At 38.1% G+C, this 12,974-nt stretch overlaps 2 protein-coding genes across 2 annotated transcripts; both read right to left on the bottom strand.

The window, feature by feature from the left end:
• Nucleotides 1-622: 622 nt before the first annotated feature.
• LOC113299995 (hydroxyproline O-galactosyltransferase GALT2-like) lies at nt 623-6,381 on the bottom strand. Its single transcript, XM_026549129.1, has 7 exons — nt 5,100-6,381; nt 4,005-4,237; nt 3,567-3,857; nt 2,468-2,596; nt 2,149-2,322; nt 1,760-1,867; nt 623-1,450 (listed from the first exon to the last, which is right to left on the bottom strand). Exons 1-7 carry the CDS (start codon nt 6,037-6,039, stop codon nt 1,244-1,246), a joined length of 2,082 nt encoding a protein of 693 aa, XP_026404914.1. The 5' UTR covers nt 6,040-6,381; the 3' UTR covers nt 623-1,243.
• A 273-nt stretch (nt 6,382-6,654) lies between these two features.
• Nucleotides 6,655-12,628, bottom strand: LOC113300006 (protein PLASTID TRANSCRIPTIONALLY ACTIVE 12, chloroplastic-like). The gene is made up of 10 exons (XM_026549140.1): nt 12,388-12,628; nt 12,230-12,291; nt 10,834-11,511; nt 10,282-10,394; nt 9,322-9,581; nt 9,016-9,137; nt 8,547-8,615; nt 8,060-8,113; nt 7,807-7,911; nt 6,655-6,989 (listed from the first exon to the last, which is right to left on the bottom strand). The coding sequence occupies exons 1-10, from the start codon at nt 12,419-12,421 to the stop codon at nt 6,891-6,893; spliced, it is 1,596 nt and encodes a 531-aa protein (XP_026404925.1). The 5' UTR covers nt 12,422-12,628; the 3' UTR covers nt 6,655-6,890.
• Between the last annotated feature and the right edge of the window lie 346 nt (nt 12,629-12,974).

Below are 12,974 nucleotides of genomic sequence, written 5' to 3'. Positions count from 1 at the left end.
AAAGTCCGCCTGACGAAATTTTAATCATGTACCGTTGCGTCACAACACGGACTAAACCCAAATTTTGGTCTTTTTTTTGATCTTTGATCTTTGGTTTTGATCGCACCACTGCAGTTGCTCTCAGTCCTCACAGACCTCGCCAAACATGAAACTTCTTGCTAAACGAGCTGCTATTAGGATCCTAAGAGAATTTTCACAACTAATGACGTCAATATAAAATATTGTGTTTCAGAATGCCATGTGAAGGTGCTTAACAAGTTTAATGTTTTTGTTTGTTGTTGCAGGATCCCTTAGGCTGTAGGGTAAGCAAAATAAAGGGGGAGAGGAAACCTACTAATAGCCCCCTAACATCTCTATGGCGGATAAATAAGCAGCAGTAGAAAGATAAATAGCTTTTATGCCAGAATGTCGTTTGTGCCCGGATCATAAGACAGCGCCAGGAAGATGTGCTTCAATTTTTAATCTTGCACTGAAACTGTAGCTATGTTCTACGTCTGTCAAATGTCCAGTCTTTATTAGAAATCAACATAATTTAAGTAAGAGTTTGTATATGATCAGGGTTGATCCAGAATGAATCAAATTGCTCAACATCAATGTTAAGCAGGAAAATCAACACTGAGAATAAAAAAACCCGTGGAACTGTTAGAATCATATGAACAATGAATAATAATTCATTTCGATACATCAACACTTGCCAACGCCAGTGTTTTAACATTAGAATTGTTGCATACACCCTGCATATTCAATGTACCCTAAATGTCCTGCTCCTATTTATGCGTTCATCTTTCAGTCGATTGTGATTCGTTCATTATATCCATAACAAAAACAACCTCTCTTCGCGGAAGTTACAACTGGTAGGAATAGAGCCCAACACCATGAGATCTTCCCTGAGTTCAAATCTGGCGTTACGAGATAGGTGATCCACCTAACTCGTCATGTCTGTTCAAGTTTATGTGACTAGTAACTAAGTCAGAACCGATCTGTCAGAATTGTACTTTTACAACTTGAGTTTTCATGACAGGATACACAACCTAGTCCTCAGCCCCCACCGAATACTATCCGATAAAATCTGGTCCATCTAACTACAAAGATCCATATGGGCATCTTCTAGTCCCAGATTAATCGGATCAAAAATTAATTTTCAGTGGTACAAAAACTCTACAGAAATATGAGGACAGTGAACATGTCCAGAATAAAATAGAAGTAGAGGGACGGTAAAAGACCTTTTCAATGATCCCTGGTGTCATCTAAAGTTGCAACAATGAGCCCGACCCTTTGCCAATTTGGACCACAAGCAGATCATCTGTCTCGGAGACTGGTAATGTGCGGTGAAATAGCCTTCCATACAACCATACTGACAAAACTTCCAATTATGGGAGTATTGAACAGGAATGGTGTTGTTGAACTGTTCAACCCACATTCCCATGCTGACATCTTCCATCTTGAACAGCTGAGATATGAAGTAAATCACATTCTAGTTAAATGCATGACAAAGTAAAAGAGCAAACACAAATTTCAGTAAAATCGAGCACCAGCACTACATGGGAAAAAGATTATCCTACAGATATGTGATCCACACCATTACTCTAGTAGATAGAGAATAAAAAAAAGATCTTCATCCTTCACTAACTTATACCTCCGGTTTCTATAAATCCATATGGAAGGTGCTCCAGTCACCTTTTGATTTATAAAGGAAAATACACATATGTTGCTGGATGGAAACGCTAAAAAACCAAAAGAGGAATTGAATTAAGTTTACCCTGAGACTTCGATTCACATGCTGAGTGACAATAAATTTGGCAATGTCGATAGAAATAACATATCCCGGTCCATTGGCATAAGGAGGATAGACTTCTTCTGGCCATTCCTGTTACAGTAGAAATAACAAGATAACATATTATCGACATCGGCACTACAAGAAGTGAAGAAACTACCATGTCCACTTGGAGTCTAAAACTAACTGTTTACAAGTTGAAGCATTTACAGCTTGTAATTTTCAGGTTCGGCCAACCCACTCACTGAAAATCGGCCGGGTAGCAACATTGAATCGGGCCCATAAAGCAATTGGCACATAAAGTAGTCAGGCCCGATAAATAAATTTTCAGTAACTCGTTATTAGTTCCAGCAAAGGTATACAAGCATATGTACCTCATATGTAACTGCCCATTTCCCACTTCTGAGAGGCCGGTGCAGGAGGTTGAGATTTCCCATATAAAGGGACTTCTCGGAAGAAATGCCCTTGATTTCTTTCAGAACTGTATCCACCCTTACAAAGGTATCATCATCACACTTCATGATATATGCAGCACTGGCATTGTGAACCTAAAAGCATATACAATTGTTCAGGTAGAAGAAACCAGAATGTAATATCCAAAAAAAAAAAACTAAGCATGTGTCAAACGACCACCCACAGGTCAAGGAAGACAATCACCAAAAAGATAGTCATAAGGATAAAGAACTTGCTTACCCCATACTCACAAATGGCAATAGTCTTGAGAACAACAAGCTCATAACGATCCATGAAAGGCAAAATAACAATATCACCAAAGTAAGCTGCTTCCTTCTTCAACACTGCATTCACCTCCTTCCTTGGATTCTATGAGTAGATTTAAATATGTACACGTTAAGCTATGCACTAGCACTCCATGCACCAACAAGAAATCAGACGCATAAATAGCAATAACAGCTCTACCACATTCTAGAAACACATCGCAAAGATATTAAAAACCAATAAAAGAGGGCTTAATTCTGAGGTTACCCGGTTACAGATAATAAGGAACCTCCTAGAGGTAAATACACATTGGAAAGCATACATCTTCATTCTACTCATTGATTTCAATAAGAACATTACTAAACAATTAACTCATAATTAGAGCATAGCATACTAAAATATTGAGGATCGGATCTTTTACATCTTTAATATATGCGGCATTAAAACACGTAAAGTGAACTAGGGGAACAGAAGCCAGCTAAATAGGTCATCCAAACAGAAGGATGGTGCAACGCTGCTCGCACAAGCATTCATTATTCTACAAGGTGCAACATCACCAAATGGAATGATGAACTACATTCCCATTTAAAAAATACAAATATAAACGCCGTGATGGTACTGACTAAATATTCCTATTGTATTCTTCTGTGCATAAGATATGTTTGGCACCAGGGAAAATGGAAACCAAGAAGCAAATCAGCATAGGGAAGAAACCAGGATTGTATCTTGCCACCATGACATTTCACCAGGGAAACAAAATAGATCCTAATGCACTCATTAATTGAAAACAAAATCTACCGCACTGAAGGTTAACCCCATCAGAAAGCACTTCTTCTTTTCCCCTTCACTATGAAACGAAATAGTTGGGCGCCAAAGATATTACAGGAGCGCCAAAAGAATCAAAAAAGGAACACCATAATCTCTGAGTTAAGGTGCTACTTATACCCACAAAAAGCATTTGCAAGAAAGAACACATGAATCCACGGAGAAACAGTTGTTCTATACTTTAGTAACGAATACAACTATTGAATTCATTAATGCATGTTTAAAAAAGACGATATCTGCAGAACCTTACCAGTGCAACAAAGAAACGAGCCACCACATTTGAAGATTTCACAGCAGCGGACTGCATCCAAGTTTTGCGAACGGCCATACGCTCTGCAAAGTGATTTGTAGCAGAGAGAATCCCAATAAATACTTGGATGGGACGGTCAGGTAAAGGTGGAGCCTTCCACTTCTCGGACATTTCCAATACTCGCTGGAGTGAGAAACTTGGATGAGAGGTGGGAAGAGATGTAGCGTACACTGAATGCACATCAACATCACCTTTAACTGCTAATCCTGTTGCATCTTCAAGAGAGAATCCCTGAATATAAGATTAGCGATGAAGTCATAAAACAAATTTCAATTCCCTAACAGATGGAGAGATAAAGAAGTATCATGGGAAACGAGTTTGAGGCAATGGGACTTTCTTCCCACTTCACAAAGTAGTTTTGCCTGCTTTAGTGCATACCGTTCGATAAGGGAATGAGGTCACATGTCGACCACCAACGTTGATGTGGTATCCTTCCACACCCGCTCGTACCGTGAGTATAAATAGTCTATCCTCCAAGAAAGGATATGGCCACGTCACTTCTGGCTTCTGTTCGCGCCCTATGAATCTATTGAACCACGAAGTTGTCTTAGACTCTTTGGTGTCGACAATATCGCTACGCATCCATCTCTCACATCTTCGGAATCCATCCACTGTCCAATAGAAGTATTAGTAACCACGAAGAAACCAAAAATAACAGTATTGCAACCTAGTTATGGACAAAGTGTGTTAAGAGACAAATAGTAGTCAGAGGGGAGTTTCCCACTTGGAAATACAAAAGCTCCACATCTCACATGGCAATACATACGTGCTCGTACAGAGGACCATTCATGCAGGAGATCACGAGAAAATTTATTGACACTAATTGTGACAGTAGGCTAAGCAAAAGAGGACAGGCTACAAAAACTGTACTCAGATTGCCTTGCAACCAGCAACCAGCAACCAGCAGAAAAAACCTACCATCTAGGTCAACCGTGGAAAGAAGGATAGCTACAAGTAGACCAAGTTCTCATTCTGGAGTCATCTCTTCTATGGCAAATTGTACAAGATATAACCAAAACATTATACACCAGTATGAACAGAATCATATGCATATAAATATCATGATTTACTAAGTTCATTTGTTTTGGCTGAGAAGTGGCACTGCTTCTTGTCCTGGGTACACGCGGTCAGTGGTCCCTCCATCCCATAGATGTGGGAGTTAGAGGGAACCACAGTACGCAAGAACTGAGAACCTTATCACATCACTGCCTATGTTCAGTTAGAGTCTAATTTAGTAATCCAAACAACCAGGTGCAAATTAATTTATGGATGACTTGATCCCATTCGCAACGAACTTTTAAGCTAATAATAAAGCCTAACAACTCATATTCCTGCTACAATTTTATGCTAATACTGTTTTATTGGTTTTATAAACTATTCATAGTAAGAACTTGTTTAGACTGATGCGTGTCGTAAGTGCACCTATCATAAACCAAAGTTTAGTGTAAAATTATGATAATTTGAAGAGCTTACCCAACATCGTGTCATCTTCATTCTTGGGCAATAAACCTTCACACCTTTGAGCTGTCCCCCACTGCATTCTATAACAAGTGTTGTGCTCAATGACTGGGCGATTACTCCAATCTCCTTTCAATCTAGGATTCAAATGCAGAATCCTTGGAGGATCCTCTCCATCCACAGCTTTTAACCCTTGCAGTTCAACCATAAACTGTGACACCATAACCATGGCATTCCCATTTCTCAACCTTGCAAACTGAGGCACAAACTCTTTATGAGCATTATGTGGTGTTCCTATAACTGTTATAGAAGAACCAGCTGCAAGCCCACATGGAAGAAACATTAAATGATATCCTCTAACAAGTTCTTCCCCAGTTATCGACACAGACGAAGGACATAACTCAGGTTTCCCCTCCACTACAGTAGTCTGATTAGAGCCTTCTAGATCAAATTTCTCAACCTCTTCCCATGCCTTCATCCCTAATGTCCATGCTTCATCTGCCATTCGTTCTACAGTTGATAAATCATTAGTTCTATTCCACATCTTCATAATCTCACCAGTAATCCTACCATATCGATGTTGTAGAGGCTTGATTGGTTTAGTTGTTGTTTCCTCTTCAACTGATTCCTTCTCAGGCATTGTTGGTGGTTTCAAGTTATTAGGGTTATCTTCTAGTTTTCTATGGAAAGTATTATCTTTGTAAATAGAACTGAAAAATGGTTTATTTAGATCTGAATCATCATGATTAGTTACCTTAATAGATCCATCTAAAGCCATTATATTATCATCTCCACTTAACATTGATGCAATCTCTATCAAGTGTGGGAACTTGGTTGAAATGAAAATTAGGTACAATGCTGCTACAAACAATAACAAATGAGATAATTTCAATCTCTTACCACCACCACCGCCACCACCACCACCACCGAGATAATCACTCCTTGTTCTCTTCATCTTCGTTTTGTTTTTTCCCAAAAACCCACTAATCCTTCAAGAAAATCGCTCTTTGCTCAGCGGATTCTTCAATAACGTCCTCATCGAGCAAAAACCTTTGACAAAGAAGATGTGCAAGCAAGAAGATCGTTGAAGATAGAGAAGAGGAAAATAATCTATGTTGGTGATGAGTTGGTACTTGGAAAGGAATTCTTTGGTTTCTTAGAATTTTTTTTTAGTTTTTTCAAGAAAAGGAAAAAACTTTCAAAATGTTTTAAAACTACTAGGAGTAGTACTTTTTTTTGTCTTTAATTAATTAATTGATTAATAATCTAATTTCTTCCTGATTTTGTTTTAATGTTGAAACGAAATCTACCTGTGGCATCACATATAGATAGTCTCTTGTTGCCTGATTATGTAGAGAACAACCACTAGCGGTTGTCCACATTATCTATAAAAGGTGTCCTCGGTTTTGAATTGGTGGAGTCGTGGGGCGTATTCACAACGGAATGACGGGCTGCTGTTGGTTTTATAGACGGGTTACCAACTTACCTTAACTATAGCTCCTAATCCATTTATAAGGGATCAACAAATCCAGCTAATGTTGAAAGATGAACCTTTTTTTTTTTTTTTTTCTGGCATGTGAAGACATAATTCATAAAGTATGGGCTTCACAAATTCTTTATTCTAACAGATATCGGTACATACATACACACATGATGCACAACATTTGAAGCCGTCAAAGATGAGTGTACAAAATCTAATGTCTCTCGAGCATATGCTCATCAGGTTCAAAAATGGATCAAATTTCTGCTTGACTGACGAATTGGAGACAATCTGGACTGAAAAGTTGGGATGCGAAACCCGAAATACTACTCCTCTTCTTCAAAGTCTAGAAGGAAATCGGTTAAGTTTTCAGAATCATCTACAGCCTCCTCCAGATTCATCTGTTCCTTTTTCTTTGGTTTCTCCTGAAAATGCAAAAATGCAAGAATTTTTCTGTTAAAACAACTGACTGGTAGTAGTGCTGTGGAATGTAGTATCTTTTTAAGATATAATCCCAACTAGTCACTAGTGCTACTAGCTCTTGAAAGAAGCAACGGATTTAACAAATATATTTCGAAATTTCACCTACACAAAGAATTCAATCCAGAATACTATTAGTCTTGAACATGTGCTTTCTATACAGCCAAGTTTGGTATGTCAGAGTGATATGTCCAATGTACATGCCAAAAATGATCTCTAATTATACTACAGAGTTGTTCTATGGCGGTCATTAAGATACTAAAATGAACTTGACAAACACAAATATATACAGCTTTCCATCCCAAACTGATTTGCCCCATTGCAAATAATCATGGCAACATACCAAGCAGATAGGTAAAGAATTTCGTCACTTTAATCAATTATATGGCAGTTGTATAAGTGCGGTTGTGCAAGATTAGCAGGAACAGACGCACTGACGCGTCTTAACTTTGAGTTATCCTCCTTGTAGTATAATCAGGAATACTAAGCGAAGTTGCTATCATAATGCTAACTTTCCCATAGCACGATCTCGAAGTCTGTTCTCAGAATTCACCAATTCCATGGTAAACATATACCACAGAGAAGCTAGTGATGGTCACAGGGCTAAGATTGACAGTTGGCTAGTTGCTCTATTAGTTTGTTTCTTCTATTATAAAGTATTTCAGTATTTAAGAATAAACTGCACAATCAAACACAACTATTTGCTACAACAGCTTCACTGGTCCCTGAAACAAATACTATTGGCGTAGAAAGCAGAATTACCTTAGTTTTGCGGATCTCGGGAGTAGTTTTTAGAACACTCCAATTACGTGTAATTTTCTCATCGACTTCTTCCTCTGCTTCGGCCTCACTGTCCTCCTCATCGTCCTATGAGAAAAAAATGTAACATCCAAACAATTACTCGCACAAGAACTGTGAACTATGTGATCCTCCAAATACAATAAAGTAGATAAATTATCACAAATGGATTTGCTAAATGAAACAATAAGTGCATTCATTTCAATTTTCAACTCACGTCGTTTTCACCGATGTCAACAGCTCTAGCCATAGCTTCATCCATATCGGTAATCTACACCAAAAATGAATTCAGGTGGAAACTCTTGTCGTGAGTAAACATAAAGTAGATGCCCTGACAAACAGATGCTAATTCTTAACGTGGATTTAGTTTGATTTTATTTCCGAAGTCCGAACTACTATAATGCGTCAAACATCATGCAGATCTGCAGCTTTCCACTGTATCACAATGTCAGAGATGCACAAAACTTTCCAAGTAGAGTACCAAAACAAAAATGCAAAGGTGCATAACGATTAGAAAGTGAAATCTCATACCAGTTATCATGCACAGATGTACTAGTACCAGATGTTTGATAGCATCAATTGGGTTTACATATTTAGAAAAAGATAGTTGGGTATGCATTAATTCTTTTTTTCCAGAACAGTTCTTAAAAGAGAAGGAAAAAGTGTGTATCGGTGTACAATGCTTATATTCATCATTTCATTACCTCAAGTTCTTCAGTTTTCTCTTTTGCCAGAAGTATGTCAAGCTCCTCCCTCGATATCATCTTCCCATGCTGTGATCAAACAGTTTAGTATTAACACCACTAAGAAATAATCTGAAGCAATTTATCTCAAGACAGGTATTAGTGATATACCGAGGCGTAAAGTAAGCATCCAAGGGCCAAACAAATTTATACCACATTTGCTTAGAACAGTTTAATCAGATATGTCAGATATGAACATTTGAGTGGATGCGATTATTTAACAAGTTAAGAGAACAGGAGAAAGCTGGAAGAAATTCATTATGCCCATGTCCATGAGATAGATGATTTAGGATGCAACGTGACGTTGAAATCTTGAGGGTTGCCTTTTACTAATGCAAGAGGGGGTTTTCCGTATTCTCAACAAAAGCAGTTTTCCTCGCATTAACTAAAATAATTGCAGGATTAAAACATTATTGGTAGTTGCACCAACCTCCTTAAGGTAAGACAGCATGTTAGGTGTTGGCTCATGAAACTCCGGACCCCTGTAATCGATCACTTCATTTGGATCTTGAATGTAATTAACAGTTGGGTAGACTGGATCTCCACCCCATACTGAAGAATTGAACAGCAATAAATGACAATTTAGTGACTTGGAGATACAAGAAAATCAGGTGATTGCGTAAATGAAAGCATTAGCCATTGACTAATTGGGTTAAAATATAGTTATCATAAATCTGAACTGGACATCTATCGAAAGAGAAAAACATGCTCGAAGTCTAACGAGAAGAAGTCATACTTGCTTTTATTTGATCTTCGCGCATTCGCATTGCTAAAGGATCGCGACGAATACGGACATCTCTACCCATCATGATACGGTATTCTCTGGCTGTTTGATGCTGGAACATATTTATCAGTTGAGTGTTCTCATCTTCACCAGTCTCCTCAAAATGTTTCTGAACAGCCTCTCTGGAAGTGTCCCTCTTCCATCCTTCAACCCATTCTGAGTAGTATGCCAAAGGACCTATTTCTTCCAGTCTCTCTTGTTCACTCTGTAGCCTGAATGAGGATCAAGCTCAGACTTAACAAGATGAATAGAGGTCAAGAGTACAAAATAAGAGGAAGAGTTACACCTTATGCTACAATGGTATCACATGTCATGAGTGTTTCCACAAATTTAGGAGTGTGTACTATGTACAACTGAAAGTGGTTGGACAAAGATACTAGGGAAGAGGGAAAACACGATCTACAACTGATAATCATCTTATAAAACGGAATATGTGTAATCTGCAGTCATAGTGTCTAGCAGAGTAGAACTGAAACCTTGACTTAGCTTGCTGTTGCAAATTGGTTACTGTTGTTGAATGTTAAGTTCATCCTAAATTTTAAAATCCCCTTCATTTCCTTCACTAACTCAGAACATATACCAAATCTGGTCTTACTTCGCTTAGGCCAACTAAAACAAGTAAATGCACCTTGATGAATAAAGCAATCCCAATTATACCAAGTTCAAATATCTGCAGTGTTAACTATTGGTTATCAAGATTGCAAACGTCAATGCAATTACAGATGCACTTTTAACGATCCATCAACAGTGTGTAAAGTAAATGACCAGCTACAGACATGAAATTGGAAAGTATCAACGTTGTTGACTGACTATAGTTTTGCTATCTTACTAAAAAAGCAGATAAATTCAAAGTTTAGATACTATTTATGCAAAAGACAAGCAAATAACTGTCACAACAGAGGTCCATGTTACCTCTCCTCCTTGAATAGATGCCGTCTTGCCCTATATAGAGAAGTCTCAGTGAGTGTTGGCTGGTCTCCATAAAGTTTTATCTGCCCTGTTTCAGCCATGGCTTTTACAAATACCTGTAGACATTTCCTTAACAGTTTCAACAAGTGGAATGTTTTTTGTCGGAGAGATGAATACTAAGGATAGACATATACAATCGACATCGTGTTGATGGGGCCCACACACATGAATTAGGGACATCCGGACATATTTGGCCCGACAAGGAAATTGTTACGCCAAACTTATCCATATTAATTTAGCCGGCACCTAATCCTCTAAGAATTTCCTATAATAATATTCACATCATTTTGGTCCTCACCCAGCACAAAGGAATAATACAGGTTCATAAGCTCATAAATCAAATATGGTATATAAATTTAGCATGGAACTCTGCGTTGAGAGACCAGGGAGAGGGTCTCACTTGCACATGTATCTAACCAAAAATGTGCAGTTCAATAAGGACTTAGAATCAAGAACACCGTGCTACTAATCAAAATTACAGATAGCAGAACTAACCGTCTCAGAATCAGGTCGCCTTCTTTGCCACCTAGACCATTGCTCCTTATCTGGCTTTCTCCAGTTCCACCAAAGCTCTTCACTGGATTTAGGTTCCTCTATCTCTTTCTTTATTTTTGGGTCAATGAATGGATGAGGGCGTCCGTGTTTCTTGTCTAAGTCGAACCCTGTGTTGGTTTCTTCCTCGGGTTCATTTTGGTAAACAACAAATTCCGAGAAGATGTCTTTAGGATCCTCAGAAGGATCATCTGAATCACTTTCCAGTGTAACAAGATCACCCAACTCCTCGCTTGCTTCTGTGATTTCTGATGAGGCTGTCGCCTGTGTTTTATACTTCTTCCGTCTACTTCCAGGATTTTTCCCAAATGATGGTGCCCCTTCAGTTTTACCCCTTGGTTCAGGAGCCCGAGCAGCCCTAACTCGGCTGGATGTACCTTCAGGCCAATAGTCCTCACCAGGAATACTTGCCCGAGCTCCAGAGGCTGGTTCAAGCTGCCCGGATGTGGAATCATAATAACTTGAATATGGTGGACGCTCAACAGATAATGGGTCAAAAGGTCTTTCTTTCTTAGAACAATTTACAGGTGAAAGTAAAGACACCCTCTTTTCAACCCTACGACTGCTTAACCCATTACTGGCTTGGACCTTACCTGCCGTAAGTGAACCTAGAAAAGATGCCTGGGAGAATCACAGGCAAAGACGCATCCATCAGCAGAGACATATAATAAACATGAATCATGGATAGTTTATGCAATGAATTTCATCTTCCGTATCAACTATCCAGATTAGAAAACAAGATAGACTCTTTGATTGAATGAGAAAGACGCATCGTCCATCAGCACACACGTATAATAAAATGAGTCGAAGATAGCATATAATAAGTGATATCATCTTACATACCAACTGTCCAGATAAGAAAACAAGACAGACTATTTGGCTGAATGAGAAAACTCCAGGTCTCCCAATTGTCAAGAAAAGCAACAAACAAGCAAAAGGTTCCCACATATTCTTCCCCTTCTTCGTTGTTTTTTCTTTAAGAAGTATGCAATGATTTTGTTAAGAGACTAGTCATAATCTGTTTAATTTCAAGACATTTGCATAAAGGAAATGAATTTTGAATGCAGTTATCCAGAAACATTTCCTGGGGAGAGCTATCTGTTGACTCTATAACCAAAATAGTGTTAACTTCTAAATCATAAGGTCGAACATATTATCTTCAGTTAACATTAACAAGCTTAAATGCAAGATTTTGGCCCAATGAACATCATCTTGTATGCTTGGCAGGTGTATGTCCTAGTAGATATACAGAATCATGGTTCGACTATAACTTTTTCAAGGAAAAAATCAATCCAATCACCATAACACATGAATAAGAAACAAAGAAAGCAGTATAAACCTGAGTATGTTGAAAACCAAATTTCCCAAATGAGAAACCATCACCGGGAACCAAAACCCTATCTGAAAAAGAAGCAAATTAACACTTTCTTAAATGAAATTGAACAAAAAGTATGAGCTTTCTTAAAATGTAATACAGATACAATCAAAAACACTAACCTTGGTAGAGCCAAGTTGTAGGTAAAGATGCCATTTTTGTATTATTAAAGTATATGCTCAGCTAAAGCATGGCGGAGTATAGCAATGGATAAACTTTAAAAGAAGTGTTTCGTTAGGGTTTAGGGTTTGTCGTAATACTACTTGAATTTCCTAAGAAGAGAAGGAGATATAGTTTTTGAGTGGGAAATTATGCAAGGAAATAAGAAAGAAGATGGAACTTAGAAGTAAACACTTGAAACTGTTGTAGTGTCAGACAAGCGAAATTAATTTGTCTAGTGGATTAGGTAACACGTGCACCCTACACATGTGTTATAACTTCTTTTTTTAAAAGGCTATTATTGGGGCGTCACACTCCAATAGAGGGGCTTCACTTGGATTCTTAATGTCCAAAAAAATGGTTATGGGATATCCTAACACATATACAAAATGCCTAGATTACCCTTTAACTAAAATAAAAACTTTAAAACCGTAGAAGTGATTCTACGTCCAGGTTTGGATTAATTCCAACCGTAGAATTTTATTCGCATGTAGTTTTACGTCCAGGTTTGGATTAGTTCCAATCGTAGAAGCTCATTTTACGTCCAGTT

Source organism: Papaver somniferum, chromosome 1 (assembly GCF_003573695.1).
Source record: "Papaver somniferum cultivar HN1 chromosome 1, ASM357369v1, whole genome shotgun sequence".
NCBI classification, from domain to species: domain Eukaryota; kingdom Viridiplantae; phylum Streptophyta; class Magnoliopsida; order Ranunculales; family Papaveraceae; genus Papaver; species Papaver somniferum.
The sequence above is the reverse complement of the archived record's forward strand: the minus strand, read 5'-3'. Positions and strand labels throughout refer to the sequence as shown.

What these genes read in the sequence shown, in the direction of transcription:
- LOC113299995 (XM_026549129.1), bottom strand. Translation starts at nt 6,039, where the DNA reads ATGAAGAGAACAAGGAGTGATTATCTCGGTGGTGGTGGTGGTGGCGGT. An exon ending in CCTCATTCCCTTATCGAACG is followed by an intron (nt 3,858 to 4,004) that starts GTATGCACTAAA and finishes TCTTATATTCAG; the next exon opens with GGATTCTCTCTTGAAGATGC. An exon ending in AATGGGCAGTTACATATGAG is followed by an intron (nt 1,868 to 2,148) that starts GTACATATGCTT and finishes CTACTGTAACAG; the next exon opens with GAATGGCCAGAAGAAGTCTA.
- LOC113300006 (XM_026549140.1), bottom strand. Translation starts at nt 12,421, where the DNA reads ATGGCATCTTTACCTACAACTTGGCTCTACCAAG. An exon ending in TGCTGTCTTACCTTAAGGAG is followed by an intron (nt 8,616 to 9,015) that starts GTTGGTGCAACT and finishes GTTTGATCACAG; the next exon opens with CATGGGAAGATGATATCGAG. An exon ending in TTGACATCGGTGAAAACGAC is followed by an intron (nt 7,912 to 8,059) that starts GTGAGTTGAAAA and finishes TTTTTCTCATAG; the next exon opens with GACGATGAGGAGGACAGTGA.